This window comes from Buteo buteo, chromosome 17, assembly GCF_964188355.1.
Source record: "Buteo buteo chromosome 17, bButBut1.hap1.1, whole genome shotgun sequence".
Classification (NCBI taxonomy): Eukaryota; Metazoa; Chordata; class Aves; order Accipitriformes; family Accipitridae; genus Buteo; species Buteo buteo.
In genome coordinates, this window is record NC_134187.1 from 20,433,738 (window position 1) to 20,455,769 (window position 22,032).

The 22,032-nt window shown below is 39.7% G+C and overlaps 1 protein-coding gene across 4 annotated transcripts in view; it reads left to right on the forward strand.

Moving 5' to 3' along the window:
- The window catches only part of MYT1L (myelin transcription factor 1 like), a 128,182-nt gene that overhangs the window by 99,147 nt on the left and 7,003 nt on the right, over positions 1 to 22,032 (forward strand). For all 4 annotated transcript variants that reach the window (XM_075049870.1, XM_075049871.1, XM_075049868.1 and 1 more), the window contains exons 15-17: positions 1,192 to 1,275; positions 2,622 to 2,843; positions 21,310 to 21,401. In XM_075049870.1, coding sequence (XP_074905971.1) covers positions 1,192 to 1,275; positions 2,622 to 2,843; positions 21,310 to 21,401 — 398 coding nt within the window. The remainder of the gene's footprint in view (positions 1 to 1,191; positions 1,276 to 2,621; positions 2,844 to 21,309; positions 21,402 to 22,032) is intronic.

The window sequence follows — 22,032 nt, forward strand, 5'->3', positions numbered from 1 at the left end:
ACCAACACAGAATTCTGTCTGTGACTGCATCACCATTTTCTCTGCTTGTTCCTCCCAGTCTAGTCTTCGCTGGTCTTGATAAGACAAAATAATTGAAAATTTTGCTACCACTGTTTCTGTTGCTTCTTCCTGAAGACAGGACCTACTATACAACACTGAAGTACCTTTTGTCATGCTGAAAACAAAAATTTAATTTTCTATTTTGTTTCTTTCTCTACTGAAAGTTTTCTTTGGTGACACTACTTTGTCTCTCATCTCAATACTTTTGAAGGTGGTGTTCTACTGATGAATTTCTTTTTTAATGTTGATAAGTTAAGATGGAAATAACATTTAAATAGAGGGCAAAGCATGATTTTTTGATAGACATATTTGTGTCCTTGGCTAGCAACTACTTCAAAAAATCTTTAAATATCTATTAAAGTCACTGTCAGGTCTACTAAATGGTTTCTATAATGAATTCTTCATATGCAAAGGGAAAGCTGAGCTTATAAAATCTTGGAATAGATAGAACTTTTTCCACCTTGTGTAGTTAAAAACATTCTCAGTGTCTAGTTAAATGTAACATTGCTTAGCCTAACATATAATTCTGTCTCTACCAAATCTTTTTGTCTGGGTGAGTTCTGAGCACTTAAACTCTTTCTCAGGAAGGCCTTGTATAGCTCTGAGCTCTGCCGTGTTTTTATTCAACAATTCTATAGGATTCTTACATGACAATTGAGAAGGTTTGGTAGTGTTTCTAATGTGGTCCCTAGAGAAATTTTTAGTCCTACCAAGAGATCCTGGGTTTTGAGCCTGTTCTTCCTTCCTTCTCAGACATACAGAGGACGTAATGTCTCTCAGCCCCGAAACACTGGCTTCTATTCCTTTTAAAGCTGTCGCTGCTGCTGCTGAGTCAGCTGGAGGGATTATTAGGCAGAGAGTTTAAGAGCTGCTTTCCCTGGCTCCTGGGGGACTGCCTGTGTGTGTGGGCTGCACAGTGCCTGCAGTCCTGTCCTGCATCACAAACTGAGATCCGCGGATTCCCTCTCGTGGCTGCATGCTGCAGCTCTCCTCACTTAAACCACTTGAGCTTTGATTTTGGAAACTGGATGGAATTTCCTATTCTGCCAGTTTTTCAGATGGAACATGTATCCCTTGTAAACTGTACTCAAGAATGAGAAATTGCATTTTAAAATGTTTTCTTTCACTCAGTCTTTCAGGCTGTCCGCGAGCAAAGAAAAGTGGAATCAGGATAGCACAAAGCAAGGAAGACAAAGAAGACCAAGAGCCAATTAGGTGAGAACAAATACTGTCAAAGGGCCTTCATGTGTTTTATAAGGTCATATGTATCTTCAGCTTTTTAATAAGGCATAAATGTTATTGTGTGATAGTTATCCAAAAGCAGATGACCACATTGATTTCTATGAGTGAACTGCAAATCAAGGATCTGTGCTGATTTATTCAGCAAAGGATACAATATTCAACCAAGGTCTACAATCTTCTGTAATTTAGAAACAGTTTTAAATATGTTTTTCACATGAAATTAAAAAATTACCTAGATCTTTATCTCCTAAAAAAAACTTAAATGTGTTTGCATGCTATAGACAGACCATACATGCTAAATAGTTATGGGAATAGAGAATTGAGTATTTATATGAGATTGCTGCAACAAATCTGACTGTTTATGCAGTTTGTAAGAGGAACAAATACCTACCTATAGGTCTTAGTTTCTTCTTGCAAGGTGCTCTGATACCAGTGGCCACTGAACTCAGTGGATTTAGTGACTGCTTAGACCATTCAGGACTGGATCCTTGGTGAAGAGTTGCAGCAGTATTTTAGTGTAGGACAAATAGCAAAGTAACTGGCCTTGTTTTGACATGTGTTACGTAGCAGCATACTGAAAAAACATTATTTTCTTTACATCTTTCACTTTGAAGATTCTAACCTGTTCCTTCTAACCCTTGGTATTTGTTTTTTAGAAGTATAAAGGGCAAATGTATGGGGGAATTCCCAAGTAAGGAAAACCATCAGATGAATACGGAACTGCGTTCGTTGATCTCTCTAGGCTGTAGCACATAGTGTGTTATAATCTCTCCTATTCAGAGAGTGGTTAAAGGTGCTCAGCATTTCTGATGAGGTGCTATGATCACTTCATAGCTAACTGTTTATACCTAACATTTTCATGACTTCAGACAAGTCTTCTTTAGATTCCATCCCCATAAATAAAATGTACCAAGGATTATACTAAGTAGGATTTTATGCTTATAGAGTTTTATGGGCAATTTCCCTGCTGAGTGGAGCTCAGTAGCCAACATTTCAATTCCAGTGTGATATTTACTGTAATGAACACCTGCAATTCAAATACATATCTCAGTCCTTTTGTTGCAGTTGCACAATATCAACAGCTGTGACTTCATCTACTGGCTAGCCTTCTTGCAGTTTATCAAAGAACATTTTTTTTTTCATATTAGCAAAGTTCTGCTTGTAATTTTACCCACTAAAGGGTATCTTGACTATTTTTAAGACCACAGTGCATGATTGTTCTTTTCTTTTCATGTCGGGTTTATTTTGACTTTGTTGTAGAGGCTACCAGGTATATGATGGCAAGACAATAAAGTTTATCTCATCTATCTGCTATCCAGATGTCCAGTTCCTGGTTGTGATGGTCAGGGTCATATAACTGGAAAATATGCATCCCATCGCAGTGCGTCAGGGTGTCCTCTAGCTGCCAAAAGGCAAAAGGATGGATACCTAAATGGCTCACAGTTCTCTTGGAAGTCAGTGAAGACGGAAGGAATGTCGTGTCCAACCCCAGGATGTGATGGCTCAGGACATGTCAGTGGTAGTTTTCTTACTCATCGTAGGTGAGTAACTATGGCTTATATTTTTCACTTACGCTTATTCTTTAAATTAGATTAGCAAGATTTGAAATACAGCTTTTTGTCATGGCATTTCTCTGTTCCTTTTGAATTTCATTATTACTTTGAAAAATAATCTTCCTACATATTTTTGTAGATAACTGGAAATCCATACACACAATTTTTTTGATGCAAGTCCTTGCAGGTAGAGACCTGAATCTGAATCTATAATACACACAAAATTTTAGGGAAAAAAGTGTGCATGACAATAAGTGTAAATTTGCTGCTGCTTTATTGAGTGACTCTGGACAAATTACCTAAGGATAGATTTTGTAATACACATCTGAATCCCCCTGATTTTCAGAGATGTCAAATGCATTGTTGATTCCCAAACATCAGAGCATGGAACTAAAGAATTTAAGGAACCAGTTCCATAAAACCAAAGTACTTTTATTCATTTGGTAATGAACATGTTTGCTCAAAATTTCATAAACTTAGCAAAAATAAGAGAACTTCAGTGATGACATTTTTCATAGCTTTTAAGAGATTAATGAAGATAAAGTGGCCAGGCTATTAGGGATAAATCTTACTGCCATTTTAGATACTAGGTTACGAGGAAGCAAGGGTGTTCTCAGAGCTTTGGGTGGGAATCTCAGCCTGAACATGACTATAATGCCGGAGCAAATTTCTTATTATATAATCACTAATATAAAAGTCTATTACTTCAAATATGTCAAGCCAATGTACCTAATTTGTCACCCTTCTCCAGGCAGACCTCAGTTGAACTTCTGTACCTTTTAGTTAACTAAACCAACCTAATCCTGTTTTGTAGTCAGTTCTAGATATAGAGGTGAAAAGTGTACTTCTTCCTTCTCTTGCCTGTAACTATTTCCTTTGATTCTTTCTTTGACAATCCTTTATAGCTTAATTCAAAAGCCTCACCCTTACTGCAACCTCTCCAGACTTTGTGCACATAGTTCCTATTTATCATTTAGGTTCAGAGCTGGTTTTCTACTCGGTGTTTGTATGGTACCTATCATGAAGGGATTCTGGTCCATGACGTGAGGTGCTACCTAAGTAAGTGGTCAAACATATTACATAGCCTGCAGCTCCCATAGGCTTTAGGGAGTGGCAGATGCAAAAGCCCTGACCATTGGTGCAGATGTCGACATGTCGATTTAGGTTTCTGACTTTCAGTACAATATCAGTATTAGTGTTCATGTTTCAGTTTAGCTTTCTTCATAATGGTGTAACATATAGTTAACTCATAGAAATCTGTCATTAAAATTTTGAAATTGTTTTCCATTTAGTTGAAAGGTACAATATAATTACTAGGAGATTGCTTTCAAGGAGTATTTACATCATATTTACATTTTCAAGGAGAAAATTCTTGCAACAAAATTCTAAAAGGAATGTATTGACACTAAATTTAATTGTTCTTCAAAATTAAGGAGAAAATGGTACCTAGAGGGTTTTTTTTAATAGAAAAGTTTTCATGAAAAAAACAGAATAAAATTTAAATTCTTTTTTTTTTTTTTCAGTGGAGAAACCTAAGTATGGCATTTAGCCTCATAGGAGCCATGTGATTTCTTGAGTACCATTATCTTAAGCAGGAACTGAGACATGTAAAAGGCTTACCTTATAAGACCAATTTTGGGGCAAAAGGGTCCATTCTTAGAGGAGAGCATCAGAAGATGAAAGGTTGCTTAAAAAGACTGACTGAAGTAGACTGATCTTACTTGACTGTCTTGATGTAACAAAGTGCTGATATTCTAAGTCGTGAGCAAGCTTAACAATTTCTTGAAGCTTCCATAAGCTATGGCAATATCAGTAACAAGCCATATTATTTTTAAAATATGATTAATTCTTGCAGAATTCTTAAGATGCTGTTAAAAGGGCTTAGTTCATTTGCTCACACAAAAAAAAGCACTTGGAGCCATTTTAGATGCTTTAGGATAATTTACATGGCCTCCAGCTGTTGTTCAGAAAGGTAGGTCCAGTGTCGTATTTATCAACCTTAATGATACATCGTCTCAAATGACATTTCGTATACAATATGGCCAACTGAATCAAACTCTGCACGTAGGACTGAACTTCAGCACACTTCACCTACCTTAAGAATCTGCTTGTAGGTGAACGAGATGCATTTACTCCTCTTCCAGTGAATGGAGTGAATGGAGAGTTGTTCACTTCACTTAGTGAAGTAGACACGTGCCTTTAATCTGAGTTGTACCCTACATGTCACTGGGTGCTTCAATGGGGAGTGGGATTCCCCTGCTTACAAATAGGTACTGTATGCTGTGTGAACTCTTCATAGGGCTTGCAAGATGGCCCTACTGGGTTGGCAAAAATAACTGAAGGTTTGTGAGACCCTCCCATTCTTTGATTATGACAGCTAAGAGCTGAACATGCTTTGCAGGGGATCTGGAAGGGTGCTAGCTTTGTTAAATGAATGGGCCCCAGAGCTCCCTGGCAGCTTTGATACATAGTTCCCATGCAGACATTTAAACGTAGGTGTCCTAATCTGGAGTTCAATCCCACCTAAATTATAGACTATGCATTTCCTTACCTAAGGATGAAATACCCCCTCACTTTTAGTGTATCCAGTTTAATAGGCTGTGGTCTCATCTTCTGCCTCTAACAACATTTTGCTATACAGCTATGGCTGTAAATCTCAAAACGCCACCTTCTGAAGAGAAGCAATGCTATGACAGTTACACACTGAGACTAGGCTTATGTACAGTCTTTTGCAGGTATAGCTGTGTTCAGCATCTGTGGGGAGACAGCAGGGCTATGGCCATTAACCGAATCAGTAAAAGCTACTAGGGAAGCAGTAGCTAAAAGTCTTCGTTTTTGCCAGAACAACTCACTTCTCTCTTAATAGGTGATTTTTCTTCCCCAGTACAAATATTTTTTTGTACTATTACAAATTATTACTATTAGCAGACTTCTCTAAGCATATATATTAATTGCATGTGTAGTTGTTCTTAATGTGTTATTTGAGAATTTGTATTCTGCCATTTGTAGACAGCTGTTAATACGCTATTATCCAAGCAGCTGTAATACTCTGGAAACTGGAACAGCAGACTGGCTTGTGAAAATGATGCCAACTGTTGAATTAATTAAATATATACAGAGAGAGAGAGAGAGAGAGAGAGAGGTTTTTGAGGCAAAGATTTCTAAGAGCTGCTGTTGCATCTTGTACACGTGTCATTCCACTGATATCAAGGGACCCTGGATTTGATCCACAAGGGCTGGTAAATCAGTACTTAGTTAAAAACCTCCTCCAACTGGTATCATGTAGTCTGTAATTTAACTATATGCATCCTTCTGAAGTGAAAAAGTCACAAATTTCAGTAAATTTTGAATCCTGTGAACAAAGGCACCAACAGAGCTTTCTGGTTTTTTAATGTTTTCCATGCCTGTCTGCAGAAATTCCTATGAATAGTTTTATTTTGTCAAGGAGTTTGCAAAGGAAAGAATGGCAACAGAGGGTTATCAGGAGGGACTTGAAGCATAGGATTGAGTGCTAGGCTTCAAAATGGAGCCTGTGCTAGCAGGAGAGGCCAGTGTGAAATTAGGTGACCTATCAGCAATATGAAAATGAATTGGAAGGCATGTAAGCATGGAGTCAGTAGATAGGTAAATGAAATAGGTTATAATGAAATGTTAATTGGTTATTATACTGTAGCTTTCCAGTTTGGTTCTTGAACAGGCACTTACATCCTCATATTTGATTTAGGAAGATTTTTCTGGATGGCATCATTTCTAATACTGTGATCAGTGAGGACTTTCTTAGAATATACTTGCATTTAGCAACCCTGCTCCTTAGCACAGAAGGGGAAATGTGCTTGTGCTGACTTCAGTGGAAAGTACATGCAGAAATGCCTTTTCAGATATAAAACAATGTTCTTGCTCCCATCTCCTGCCCACTTGTATTTAAATCAGTGTTCACCCATATCAAACACAGTAACGTAGCTTTTAAATTCCCTTTACTGTGTAAAACTGTTGTGGTTTAACCCCGGTAGGCAGCTCAGCCCCACACCGCTGCTCGCTCACTCACTCCCAGCAGGATGGGGGAGAGAATCTGAAGGGTGAAAGTGAGAAAACTTGTGGGTTGAGACAAAGACAGTTTAATAGGTGAAGCAAAAGCCATACACGCAAGCAAAGCAAAACCAGGAATTCATTCACCGCTTCCCATGGGCAGGGAGGTGTTCAGCCATCTCCAGGAAAGCAGGGCTCCATCACACCTAACAGTCACTTGGGAAGACAAACGCCATCAGTCTGATCATCCCCCCTTTCTCCTTCTTCCCCCGGATTTTATTGCTGAGCATGACGTCATACGGTGTGGGATATCCCTTGGGTCAGTCAGGGTCAGCTGTCCCAGCTGTGTCCCCTCCCAACTCCTTGTGCCCCCCCAGCCTCCTCGCTGGTGGGGTGGGGGGAGAAGGAGAAAAGCCCTTGACTCTGTGGGAGCACTGCTCAGCAGTAACTAAAACATCCGTGTGTCATCAACACTGTTTTCAGCACAAATCCAAAACATAGCCTCAGACTGGCTACTGTGAAGAAAATTAACTCTGTACCAGGCCAAAACCAGTACAAAAACATATGCTAGTAGAGCTATAATATACAAGAGATGATGAAATTATAAGTATTCTCCCCATTTACAAGCTAATGCCAAATAGAGATGAAAATGTGGAGAAGGGAAATTTTTCTTTAGTGTACCTGTATACTCACTGAGGACAGTGGGACTCCAAGATCCATAAACAGGTTTATAGAATAGGATCTGTATTTAAGCAGCAAGGGAATGCCACTGTGTTTGCAAAATGTCTAGAAATTACTGAAAGTAATGGACATCATCCAGTGCCTTTTCCCTTCTAAAGGAATGTATATAGAAATTGTGAGGTGTTTACGTATGATAGCTATGGGCTATCCACTTCATGTGTAGGAAGGCTTAGTTAATGGTAAGGCCATCAGAAAGCCTGCAGGAAGGTAATAGCAGTGCACTCAGTTCAGCCATCACCTCATGTGCACGTCCTGAGGTGAAGGAGCACTGGAGGTGTTGTTTCCTCCAAAAATTCTACGCTGGTCACAGCTCTGAGCTGCTCAGCTGCATTGCTAAGCCCAGGAAAAGGAAGATTAGGAAAAGATGAAAAGATAAAAATTCAGGACAGGAGCTGCCCTCTGCAGCTGCTTGCTAGAAGCAGGCAGATACCAGCGCTCAAACAGATCCTCAGAGAACCTCTGAGCTCCCAAACACTCAAAGCATTCAGGAGATGATAAATGTGAGGGAAGAAGGATGGAGATGTAGATTTCCATGCGCAGATCCTTTTTCTCATGAAATATGCTTTGCTAGAAATAGATACTGTCTAAAAAACCTGTGTCATCGACCTCAGCGTCTAAAGGGAAGGTTTGCAAGTGCCACCTACGGTCAAACCTCTTGGTGCTCAGGGCTGCAGCTTGAGCCTATGCCCATAGAACAGCATCTCACCCCAGGGTTTATCTGGGGTGGGTGTTCACATGCAGAGTGCCAAAGGGGAAGCAGCTCTATAAACCAGATGCTTTGCATCTGCAAACATGTGCTAGTGGCTGCTAGTGGCTCCTAAATTACTGTAGAGCTTTCAATCTTTGCCTGAAGTCACATCCTTTCTTAGTGTCAGCATTTCTCAGCTTCAGCATTTAAAAACATAAAAATACTTAGCATTCGTTCAGTGAATAAATCTTTTAGAAATTAGCTATATGGTTACACAGGGTGTGAGAAGGCCTCAGATTATTCTGATTTTTATGTTTTGTACATAGGCTTGCAACCTCCGTTATTTGAGCTTGCCTTTGTGTTGATGCAGTGTTGTGTGAGGCCTATAGATATGACAGCAGGACTTACATTACACTAAGTTGTCTGAGATACTAAATGCCAGCTACTCCTTTCAGTTCATGGAGAAATGAAAGTGCCCAGAATTTAAATGGAGGTAATTGGTTCCTAGTAAGTGTCAGCTTTTCAGCAGGATAGGAAGCTTATTTGAAATAAAACCTGAATTTTAAAAAAAGTTTTCTGATATTCGCGAATAAATGCAGAGAGGAAAACTTAGAAGCTCCATTAAACAACTGAAAATATAAAGTTATATCAGATCTGAGACTCCATATATACATTTATCTATATATATATATGATGCAGGGTTCACTATGGACTAATGCAAATCAAAGATATCAGAAGGTGCATATTAATACTGTGGTTCAGTGCTGTGAACCACAGTGCAAAAATTGGATATGTCATGGTAAAATACCTTGTGTAAAAACAACAAAAAAGTAATTCATAGAATCATAGAATGCCAGGTTGGAAGGGACCTTGAGGATCATCAGGTCCAACTTTTCTTGGCAGAAACATGGTCTAGACAAGATGGCCTAGCACCCTGTCCAGCAGCATCTTAAAATTGTCCAATGTTGGGGAATCCACCACTTTCCTGGGGAGATTTTTCCAATGCCTGATTGTTCTCATTGTCAAAAATTTTCCTCTTGTGTCCAATCAGAATCTCCCCAGGAGTAATTTGTACTCATCTTTTCCATGTGTCTCCTTGTAAAAAGGGAGTCTCCATCTTTGTAGCCACCCTTTAAATATTGGAACATGGTGATAAGGTCTCCCCTAAGCCTTCTCTTTGCAAGGCTCACAAACCCTGTTCTCTCAGCCCTTCCTCACATGGCAGGTTTCCCAGTCCTTTGATCATCTTTGTGACCCTTCTGTAGACCCTCTCCAGCCTGTCCACATCTTTTTTGTCTAGCAGGGACCAAAACTGAACACAGTATTCCAGGTGTGGCCTCACAAGCACTGAGTAGAGTGCGATAACGGCTTCTTTATCTCTGCTGGTGATGCCCTTGTTGATGGAACCCAGCATCCCATTGGCTTTCTTTGCTGCAGCAGCACACTGTTCACTCATGTTGAGCTGGTTGTCCACCAGGACCCCCAGGTCCCTTTCCACAGAGCTGCTCTCCAGCCGGGTAGATCCCAGCCTGTGCGGCACTCCTGGATTACGTTTTCTGAGGTGCAAGACCTTACATTTGTCTTTGTTGAACTTCATAAGGTTCTTGTTAGCCCACTCTTCCAGCCTATCCAGATCTTCCTGCAGGGTGGCTCTCCCTTCCAAAGTGTCCACTTCCCCACCCAGTTTGGTATCACCAGCAAACTTCATCAGGGTACACTTGATCCCATCATCCAGATCACTTACGAAGTTATTAAACAGCGTTGGGCCCAATATCGATCCCTGGGGGACCCACTTGTGACAGATTACCAGTTTGAAAAGGAGCTATTTACCAGCACCCTCTGGGTGCAGCCTGTCAGCCAGTTCCCCACCCGCTGCACAGACCACTTGTCTAGACTGTGACACATCAGCGTTTCTAGGAGGAGGCTGGGGGAAACTATCGAAAGCCTTGGAGAAATCCAGGTAGACAATGTCCACTGCTCGCCCCACATCAACGGAGCAGGTTACTTTGTCGTAGAAGGCCATCAGGTTTGTCAAGCACAATTTGCCCTTCGTGAATCTGTGCTGGCTTTTCCCAATCATTTGATGGTGAATCCATGCTGGCTTTTCCTAATCACGTGCTTCATTTGACTTGTGATAGCCCTCAGGAGGATTCATTGCATAACTTTCCCAGGAACTGAAGTAAGACTGGTGGGCCTGTAATTCCTGGATCCTCCCTTAAGCCCTTCTTGTAGATGGGGGTGACATTAGCCTTCTTCCAGTCCTCTGAGATGTCCCCCGGTCTCCATGACTTCTCAAAGATTATAGAGAGTGGCCTCGCAACAAGATCAGCCAGCTCTCTTAACACCTTTGGGTGGATATTGTCAGGGCCCATTGATTTGTAGGGGTCAAGCTCCTGTAATAGCTCACATACCAACCCTTCCTTCACTGATGGTGGGTCTATGTTGGCATCAATCTGGATTTCTGTTCCCAAGGCCTGGGGCCCAACAGTGCTGGTAAAGACCGAGGTGAAGAAAGTGTTGAGAACTTCTGCCTTTTCAGTGTTGTTGGTGACTAATTCACCTCTCCTGTTTAACAGCAGGCCAGTATTTTCCTTCTGTTTCTGCTTCTTGTTTACGTACCTGAAGAACCATTTTTGTAGTTTTTGACATCTCTGGCCAATTTCAACTCGAGATGAGCTTTTGCTTTTCTAACTGCATCTCTGCATGCTCTGGCAATGCCCTTGTAGTTCTCAACAGGTATTTGTCCACTTTTCCATCTCTGGTATGCTTCTTTCTTGGTTTTGAGCAGACTCAGAAGCTCACAGTTAAGCCAACAGCAAGCATCCTTTAAAACACAAAGAATCCAAACTGCCATGAATTCTCAGGATGCTCTAGACTTCCGAAATACCATGTTCGTGAGGAATTTGTGTCCAAATATATCTCGCAATTATATCTGTAGGGAACCAAAGGTTAAAAAGCACTCTTGAAAGGTGCTCCTATGCTATGTTGAAGGTAATGTTGAAAATGGTAAAAACTTTGCAGAGAGGAAATTTTTCTTGTTCTTCCATTTATCTATTTATGAAACGTGAATACTGTCAAACTCCAGATTTGTAAGAAGCTTTTAATATGCAACTCATTAAATTATTTGATTGCATCTATTTCTAGCCAGGTCTCTTGTCAGGTTAACTCTTGTCCTTTGATTTATTTGTTGCTACAGTAAGTTGACAGAGTGCCACATTTGAGTCAAAATTATTTCACTCTTAATTCTCATTGTTTCACTTTTTCCCTGGTAGGTTTTTTAAAGTTGTTTTAGGGTGTTTGTTTGTTTGTTTGTTTTTAATCTGCCTGTTGCCTCCCTTCCATTGATTTATTTTGCTGTTTCCCACCTCTTATTTTTTTCCTACAAGCTTTACATTGCAGTTTGGCAGGAGAAAGTCATACAATGTTAAGAGTATAGAAGAACTAACCAAACTCATTGCATTTAACAGTAATTACAATTGGCAATGAAAAGAGTCATCATGGTGACATTATTGCAGGATGACAGACATGCAAATGTGCTGACATTTCCAAGAAGGCAAAGAGAGAAACATGGCAATTAAATGTAATAATAATATACGTATAGAAGAAAAATATTAAACTAAAATCTGTGAGGTGGGTCCTGCAGTACAAAGGATTTTTTTACTTAGGAACTTTGTGTTGACTTATAAGCTCGAGGGAAAAGGGTCTTTCTAAATAGCTTTTCAACACCTTCCTCTTCCCATCCTCCTCCTCTCCTACTGCATCTGTGCCGGCCCTCTTCCCTTCTCTGTCCCTGTGGCTCCTGTTCAATCTTTCTTCTTACTTCTGCACTTCTCAGTCCTCAGCATTTGAGGTAGCTGGCCCTCAGGTATCTTCTCCTGAGCGCTGGCAGAACAGGACAGACGGTCTCACTGGTGTTGCTTCCAGCAAGCAGCCTTCAACTCCGGGCCCTGCAGCCCTGAACAGGGCTGATGGCAGAGAAGGTACTCCCAATTGTCATACACACAATGTACGTGGAGGGTCTGGCAGCCAAACACTAACTCACACCTACCGAGCAAGTCCAAATGACAGTCTGTCAGAAGCTTATAACTCTGCCAAATCTACATTTGTTTTCATGAGGACAGCAGAATGCATCTCTAAACTCAGAGCAATACCCCGTGAAATGTTAAGTCTTGCTCCAATTCACAGACAATTAGAGATATTCACTGAACTATTGGGGCTTTTTTTTTTTCCCCTCAGTATGGACAAAACAAGGTATATGGACAAAACAATGGTATACAAATATATTCTGAGAAATGGAAAATTTTTTCCTATGACTTTTTGAAAAAAACTGAGCCTGGCCAGACAGCTACCATGGAAGATTTCAGTCAGATCAGTTTAAAATTTGGCAAAAGTCAGAAATGACTAAATGCAGAGCCTAATTGTTGAAAGAGTTACGCCCTTTGACTGTGGGTAGTTCTGCCAGCTCTTTTCATTATGAGCTGGAAGAAGGATGGAATAGCATTTTAATCAGATGTACAGTCTATTAAATTGGAATGCTTCTAACAGAGAGCTAATCTAAAAGGACTTAAGAGGTTTACTTACCTTGGGAAAGTCAAGGAGAAAATAATATGAAATTCATATCAGAAAAAGCAGACTGCACAATATAAACAAGAAAAATCATTTTGCTGAGCAGACCTGACAAATGATAGCAGACAGTAATTTGTACAGGTGCTTGCAATGTTACATCTCCTTGATTTCAGGCACTTAGCAGAAGCTCTCTGGTTATAAGCCTGTCCTCACTGCAGGCATAGCCCATAAAAAAGCAGAGATGACTGGATGGCTTTTTAGATTTGAGGTGGGATGAATTTTCCTCTTGAAGTACCTTTTTTTCTCTGCTGTCTATACAAGTGCCTAAAGAAACTATGCTTCATTTTAAGTGCCTAAGTGAGCAGCAACTGGTCACTCAATAGATCACTTGAAATTTTGAGCTGCTCAAGAGCACTAATAAGAGGTATGTAGCTAGAGATACACCTATTTCTGCACAGGAAAGTCTCAGCCCATTTTCTCCTTCACAATAAATGCCCTATTCAACTGACCAGTAAATCCACTGGTCTTCAGGTCATCTGTCCTGTTGTGTGCAGTCCGAGGACCGGAGAGAGGCTGGTAAACTTGGCAGTAGCCAGCGCCCAGCTCCTGGGGCACTCAGCGGTGCCCCATTAAATGCACACTCCTTCCCCAAAAATTAGTGCTAGGGCCACCTGAAAATCTTGTAATTTGCTGCAGTGCTTCCTCACTCACCAAGGAATACATGAGAGATTTTTAAACAGTTTTTGCATCACTGGGCAAGAGCCAAACCGCTTTCCCTGTTCAGTGATGATGCAGGTCAAAGTTCATTAGCACATGTGAGAAGCCCACCCACAGAGTTTCTTTGCTGACTAAGCAACTTTAATTAAAAAAATACAATTTAAATTTGCCACAGGACTAGTGTGCCCAGCTGAAGGGCAACTTTGGCAGTGCTCTTACAGTTCCAGCATTTCAAGATACATTAATCATTTTTCTGATGTATATTTATGCCCCAGGGGGATTCCTTTCAAATTGAGTCTGCTCTCAGAGCCTTTTGTCTCAGCTTGGCCATTTTTACAGCTCTACATAATTTCTATTTTTGTTTTTCTTACCTGATGCTTGTTTTCTTCTTTTGTTATGAGGGATAGGCAAAATTGAGCTATAACATTATTTTACCGTTTAAATCTCCAGTAAAAACCAAATACCCTCTCGTCTTCTGGGTATCATGGCCATTCACTCTATATCATCGTCCATTTGGTGCTTGACTCACCAGATTTTAATTCCACTTTAACCCTCCCCCTCTAAAATAAGAAAGTAGTTCTTTCCTGAAAGTCTTTCTGAAACAGTGATCAGATATCATTAAAATAATTTTGAAAAGTTTACATTTTGTTTTAGTCATAATGGCTATATTTCTTTCATGGCCACTTGGGTAGTGTTTTAAGTTTATTTCGTTCTGGAACAAATGCAAAGATTTGTTTAAACAGAATAAAATCTCAGCTACTTTCCTCAGCATCTTTGGAAAGCAACTTCGATTAGGAGCTGCCACTTTCTGCATTACGTCAAGCTTTTAGCTTTTTTAACTTAGATTTTCCTCCAGACTGAAAATTTAAGTGAAAGTTCTTCATCACCAACATTCCTGTGTGAGTTGTAAATGCACCACAAAAAAAAAAAAAAAAAAGCTTTAGCCAGGGAACAAGACCTAAAAAGGGCCACATTAATCAGAATTATTCTTTTCCAGTGAAGAATTCTGAAATTGAGCTGAACAGACAATTTTTTCCAACACCACACAAAGGCAGTCAGGGTTGTGTGGCTGGTGGGGAGGAGAAGAGATTCCTCTGAGAGTCGCAGCAATCTCCATGCAAAACAAAACTAGCTTGTTTGCAAAACCTCTCTCCTGGACTCGCTTTACTTCACAGCTCAGTAAGAAGCTGGGGAAAAGCCAATCACCCTTGAATGTAAATAAAAATGAGTGCTGCGCTAGGGAGGGTTCCTTTTATCTCTGCTGGAGTTGTGGATAGAGTATTTCATCCTTTAAGGTGTGTAGCAGAATTTACTCTTGGGAATAAGGAAATCACTAAGCTGATACCCTTCAACATGGAAAAAATGAGTGGTTCATGGATTTAATATTAAACCAAGGAAAGGGCTACTTTGATCACTGAGTTTGATCTCTTAACTTGAACTTCAAACATTACCAAAGAGCTCAGGGGCTTAGTCATAAAAGTAAGGTTTCATCCATTAACAAAATAAAACAGTAGTTTTCACTGTGATCTGTATTTCCCTGAATTTCAGAAGGATTTACATCTGGGGCTTGTTTTGGATCTATCTCTAGTTAAAAGAGGTCCCTTGAATGTGACTTGTTCCTTCCTCCAGTCTATGGACAATGTTATTTTTAATAAACAAGAAAAGTGTTTCATTTTCTTAACTTTTTGAAAGATCACTGTGGTACTGAATCTATAAACATCTTACAGTATTTATAAAGTTAGACCTCAGGATGCTTTTTGGGTACTCCAGGTTGAGGCACTGGTTTCTTTACATCCTGTTCGTTCTTTCTTTGTAAACTTCAGCACTTCACACACCAAATATAAAAGTTACATTTTATTTGACCTTTGTCTCCTCCTTTCCCACATCTCTACTTCTCTGTTTGGAAAATGTTTTCTTCACTTGACAAGCCAAGTACAATTCCTTCAGCTTCAAGAGGGACCAGACTGCATCTGCCTGCTGAGGCAAAAAATGTATTTAACACAGCACAGCTGGAACCCAGATAAGTAAAATCAGTCACCCAGACAATTGCTCCACTTGATCAATGATCCTCCACTTTGACAGCCTCTCTTGTTTGCATCTCTGAAGATAGTGCAATTACATTCTTGAAGCAGTTCAGGATTTTAGCCCACATTTATTTATTTTTAAACTAAATGTCTTGGTAAATGTTCACTAAACACTAGCTAGATGTCCCTTTCAAACTTTTTGCCCCACTAATTTTCCGTTTATTTTAGACCAATTTCGCCTTATTTTCTAAATCCACTGAATATATGGCAAGGCATAGGTTGCAGTAATGTAACTGCAGTCCTAAACAAGAAAGAAAATTCATTCTTCACATTGTGTTCAACTCTTAGCAGATGCAATCACCATATACTCTTTATCCTAGTTTGTGCATATAGTCTTTCTGCATACCTTCTAGATGATTGGGTTTCCATTACTCGCTACTCTTCAGGGCAGTTAGGGTAAGATGTAGGCGTGCATATGGATGCACCTTACTTTGTGGAGTTTATACAGCTACTAGCACGTTACCTCTGCATTTCTCCATTTGTAAAGTCTTCCTGTAAAAACAAGCCTGATTAACGCAGACTGAACTTGCATGGCATAAAACCCTGTCACCCCTTCTACCTGTCAGTCCTACAGGTGTATAGTGTGTATAAATATCTGTTGCATGGACAGTGCCATGCCCTGCAAAGAAGAGCTGCATGATAGGTCCCAGCTGTGCACCTCTCCGTTTAGCACCCATGCCCAACAAAAGCACGTTTCCAATATAAATGATGTGTTACAATGTCAGAAGTCTCCAGCCAACCAGCAAAAATTGAGACCTTCTCATATTTTAGCACGTGCCTTACAAGAGGTTTGCAGCATCTGACTCTATATCACTTTAACAGTTTAACTAATTTTTCATAGTATTTTGTAAATTATGGCAGAGGTTGACTTTCAAGGATGATGTTCCAGATCATACTTTTCTTTCTCAAATTAGAGATTAAGCCTGACAGTATAAATTCAGCGAGAGCCGAGACACATTGCATCTCAAAGAGACATGGTGCTCATGATCAGCTGGTTGTTGATACCTTGTCTCTGTGGCAGCAGCAGCTCACAGCTCCTGCTGAATCTAAGAGGAACTAAGAGGGAGGCAGGAGGTGGGTATTGGTGCTTCTCACAGCCCCACAAAAGTGCTGTAGCTTCAATCCCTGTGGCATCCACAGTCTGACAGAGATAAATGATGGCTCAGTCTGTTTATACTGTATTTATTACAGCAGTACCCCCAGCAATGTTGTTAGAAAGCCTTACTCATTTTTTATTATGGAAAGAATACCCAACTGTGTTTATATTTTCTTTTGCATGATTTCTCATGTGTATGAGAATAATGGCAGTAGCAAGTGAGATAACTGTGATTAATTTTACTAGTTCTTTGCTGGAATGAACAAGCTGCGGAATTCCATATTCATGTAAAAGTCAGTGTAAGGTTTGTTAAATTATAGAAAACAAACCAAAGCAGGATTACACACTAATTCCAGTTGTTACAGAAAACCTATGACAGGCATCAACTGTAGAGGCTTTAAACTTGATGTGAGGATAAGCGTTATCCTTACCAAAACTACTAGCTAGCATGTTCCTCTTGGTCTTTTTTGATTTTTGAGATGTTTAAAGCATATTTTGCTTAACTCCTAAAGCACTGAAGTGGATTGCACTTGTACACTTTTGTTTGCCAGTCATGGGAAGACAAATAAAACATAGATATTTGAGACAAATAAAATCATACCTACCCCTTTTTGTCTTCTGTCTCCTTCTACCCCCCAGTCTTCTAGAAATCTTGAGCCACTCCGAGTCTCACTGGGATCTCAATTCAAGCTTTTTGGTTAACTTTACACCTCCGTGAGGTTCAGCCTTTGTGCAACAGCCCACTTCTAGTGCGATGGTGACTTTTGCCCTGTTATTCATCTTCCTTTCCCATATATCCTGCCCTCTTTTGGTTGTTCTCAACTTAGAGAAGGAGCAGTTACCTTCACGAGAGATAAATATAGTCAAGAAGATAGAAGGGAAGAGGTGGAATTTCCTTGCAGAGTAGAAGCTTATCGTAAAAGTCCTAATTTACTTTTTAAATTATTGAAAGTATTTTTAGGTAACTTAATTAAGAACAGAGCTGGGCAAAGAGGATACATATTGCTATCTTTGTCTTACTCATTTCTGAAGAATTTAGCCAAGTTAAATAAACTGTAGTAGAACTCAATCCTCTAATTTAGGTTACTAACTTAGTATCTGCTTCATTGAAATTGTAAGTGCCTGGCTCAGGAAAGTGAGCTAATCCACTTACAATACAATATACAATTAATGGAGAGACAGGTTTGCCAGTAAAGACCTGCAGAGGAAGCTGATGGCATGGCATGGCTTTGGCATCTTCCCCTGTGTTGAATTTGGTACCTCTGGAAGTTTTGGATGCTGTCTTAAATTGCATAAAGCCACAGGACCTTCTGTTCATTCATGGCCTTTTCTAAGGACAGACACATAACAAGCTAAAGGTAGTCATAGTGTGTCGTGGTTTAACCCCAGCGAGCAACTAAGCACCACGCAGCTGCTCACTCACTGCCCCCCATCCAGTGATGGAAAAAGAAGTAAAACCCATGGGTTGAGATAAGAACAGTTTAATAGAACAGAAAAGAAGAAACTAATAATGATAATGATAATACTAATAAAATGACAACAGTAGTAATAAAAGGATTGGAATGTACAAGTGATGCGCAGGGCAATTGCTCACCACCCACCGACCGACACCCAGCCAGTCCCCAAGCAGCAATTCTGCGCCCCCCCTTCCCAGTTCCTAAACTAGATGGGACATCACACGGTATGGAATACACCATTGGCCAGTTTGGGTCAGGTGCCCTGGTTGTGTCCTGTGCCAACTTCTTGTGCCCTGGCTGGGCATGAGAAGCTGAAAAATCCTTGACTATAGTCTAAACACTACTGAGCAACAACTGAAAACATCAGTGTGATATCAACATTCGTCTCATACTGAACTCAAAACATAGCACTGTACCAGCTACTAGGAAGACAGTTAACTCTATCCCAGCTGAAACCAGGACATGATGCATATGTTAAAGCCGTGAGTGTAAGGGTCAGGAAGGCAAAAAGAGGAAGCTTGCGATTTGAGAATGCAGTTGCATGGAAGGAAAGCCCTTTTGGTCAAAGCCCTCCTCTGTCTGTGCATATTGTATTAGATCACCAGTGGGTAAGAACAAAATTAATCTGGCTACAGATAGGCCCAAAAATAGGCAGCCCTTTGCCTTTCCCCTCACTAAGTTATGACTCATCCGGGTGCCATCTTTCTGCTTCCAGTTTAGGCAGAGGACATCTGGTGCCAGTATGCCAAAACTGGAGCAGAGGTATGAGTGATATACAAGTGCCTACCCTTGCAACAGATATCTTTCCAATAGAGATAGCGTGGGCCAGAAACAGTTGCTATTAGGCAGCTAGAACATGGCCACCCTGTTTTGTAGAGTTGGAAAGCTTAGTAGTGCAAATATGGGACATCATTGTACCTGGTGCCTCAGGGTGAGAGCGTGATTTGGAGCACACTGAACGTACTAGTAGAGGGGTAACCTCTCAGACAAGCTGAGACGATGTCTACAGGTTTAGGCAGTCCTGAAAACTAGGTGTACATAACCATGGCCTGGGAATAAGATTGGGGTTTTGGCACCAAAATTTGGATGTAGGAATGCTGAATCTCACAGTAGATTTCTAATGCTTGTGAGCATCTTTTTGTTTCGTTACTCTTCCGCACTTTCAGGTGTGCAGTTCTAGCATCCAGGTTTCTTGTTGGTCTGTATGCTGTACTTATGGGCGTTTGAGGGATAATTTTATTTTGAGGGATTCCCTAGGTTGTCATCAATCAAGACTTTTAGAGAGGAAAAGGCTGCAGACCAAGATGGGAGTAAACAGTTGTTACAATGCCCAGTGATGGCAACTCCTGAAAAAGAGTGAGGACAAAATACGAGGAAATTCATTAAGTCAATTGAAGGGATGGATACAAAAATGAAGTCAATTAAATGATGCAGAAACTTTGCATATACTGTTATCTTTTATTCTTTTCCCTGTGCCAACGATTTTTTCCCAAAACGGCTAATCTTCTCCGCCTTCATCTTCCTCAAGGCTCTGTTTTGACATTTCAAGAGGACAGTTGTTTAAGGTCACACAGTGAGTCCATAGCAGAGCTTGGAACAATAATCTGGCATCCTACCACCTAGGCTACAGTGAAAAGCTACTAGATTGTGCTATTTTTTGATACTACTAGTATTGTTTTATTATACATTTCCTCAGTAACAGAGCTGTATAAAATATTGAACACTGATTCTTTTGCTGAGGAAGGGAAATTTTTTTTTAGACATTTTTCTGGGGAAAGTTTCCTTTTTTGGATGGCTGCGCTTGATAATAGTAGCCCAGGCTTTTCAGAGAAACATTTTCAATAATTAAACACTGTATTTATATTATAGGACTTTATTTAGTAAGGAAGTTGGGTCTTTACTTACATAAATGCTTTTAATCAAAGATACCACATTCCTCAGAAATTTGTTCCACATTACAGAGAGATTATCTGAGTATTAGCTTAGAATTTTATGTGCACAATTAAAAATTGTAAAAAAAATAATCTTCCCTTGGATCTGAAGAGGAAATATAAATGTGACTGTATGCAATGAGAAGTACGTGACGTTACTCAGTTTCAATGGCTATGAAATGTTAAATGTTGAAGCAATAGGGAATTGTTTAGTAAGTTTCCAAATTCCCTTCACTGCTAAAGCTTGCTCAGAATAAGACTATATTTTTCCGTTGTTAAATTAGATTGAGTATGTATTTTCTCTTACCTGTGATAGTGCAACTACATTATAGATGTGATTTTGAAAAAGGAGATAGTTTGGTGTATACAATTATTTATAAAATAGTGAGCACTGTTTGATCATTATTGTATTTTTACAATAAAACCTGCTAAGACTGCATTTTCTATCAAACTGGTTTGTACAATGTAATTAAAAGCTTAGTATTTTGACAACATGGGAGACAAAAGATAACTGAGTCTACATCCATAAGTGTAACAGATATACATTGTAAGAGACATGTATCCCTTACCAAGGCAAGGTCATTTTTATGGGAATTACTTTTCTTGGGCTTCAACAGAAAGCCAGCACATAGTTACAGCCATTTTAAGAAACAATTTAGAAAAGAGCAATTTAGCCAGCTCAGTAGGTGATATTCACAAAGAAAAGCAGTTTGTAAGAGTTAGTCATTTGGATGTGAGAGGTAGCTCACGTCCCCTTCTCTCAGCATTCAGTTCCATGTTTGAACATATGAATTAAAAAGGGTGGGAGTTCAGAGCAGGGACGTGTAAATTCAAAGGGGAGTATTTACACAATAACTGTTTTTAAAATAAAACTTTTTAATAAGAGCATTGCAATTTAGAGCTTCCCTGGCTTATAGTTTTAAAAGATATATCTGACTTTTGTATTAGCTATCTATACAAAAGAATTTGGAAGAAAGAATAAAACATGAAATCACTACTGGTAAGTCCTTTTTTTTCAGACTACACACTCTTTCAGTGCTAGGCAGTGAATATAAACTTTGTCTCTGATACTGTTTTTATTACAGGTTTGGATTACAGATTTATTTTCAATGACCTATCAAAATTAACAGGCTTCTTACTGTTCACAGTTTATCAGGATGCCCCAGAGCTACTTCAGCAATGAAGAAGGCAAAGCTGTCTGGTGAACAAATGCTAACAATAAAGCAGCGGGCCAGTAATGGTAAATTTTTAATCATTACCTTTTAAAATATTACTTCTTTGTAAACTAAAGTTATCATTACTCTCTTGGATTTTTTTCCTGCATGTGTAAATCTTTGTATAAATAGTGAATTCAGTGTCAGTAGAAGTGAAACTGGGTTCTATGCTGTGGAAATCTGAGCCAGCAGTAGAGTGGTCAGACTGATCTGAGTTATATCTACATAAATCGAAAACACTAAAACATTTCAAACTAGAATATACCATTAGAATTTTCTGGTTCACATCTCATTCATCAAAGGTGGATAGTTGGTCTTATATTGTTGCAGGATTCAGAAGAGAAAAAGGCTTGATTTCCAGAGTGTCAAGTCCTCATGAGTTCCCCTGAATTCATTTGGAGCTGTGGCTCTGTAACCTCTGGCACATGTAGATGGCCTTGTGCCATTTCATCTCCAATAATCTGCAGTCCTTCCTGGGAACCTTGAGTTGCAGGGAAGATGATGAAAGTACCTTGGATGAAAGTCAGGGTAGTACCCTGATTGTTGAAGTGCAATAAAAGCAAAATGTAGGTGCTTCAGTTAAAATAAGTAATGCAGAAAAGGTTTGTCTGGGAGGTGCCAATGTCCTGAGTTTTCTTGGAAAACTTTATGTAGTCA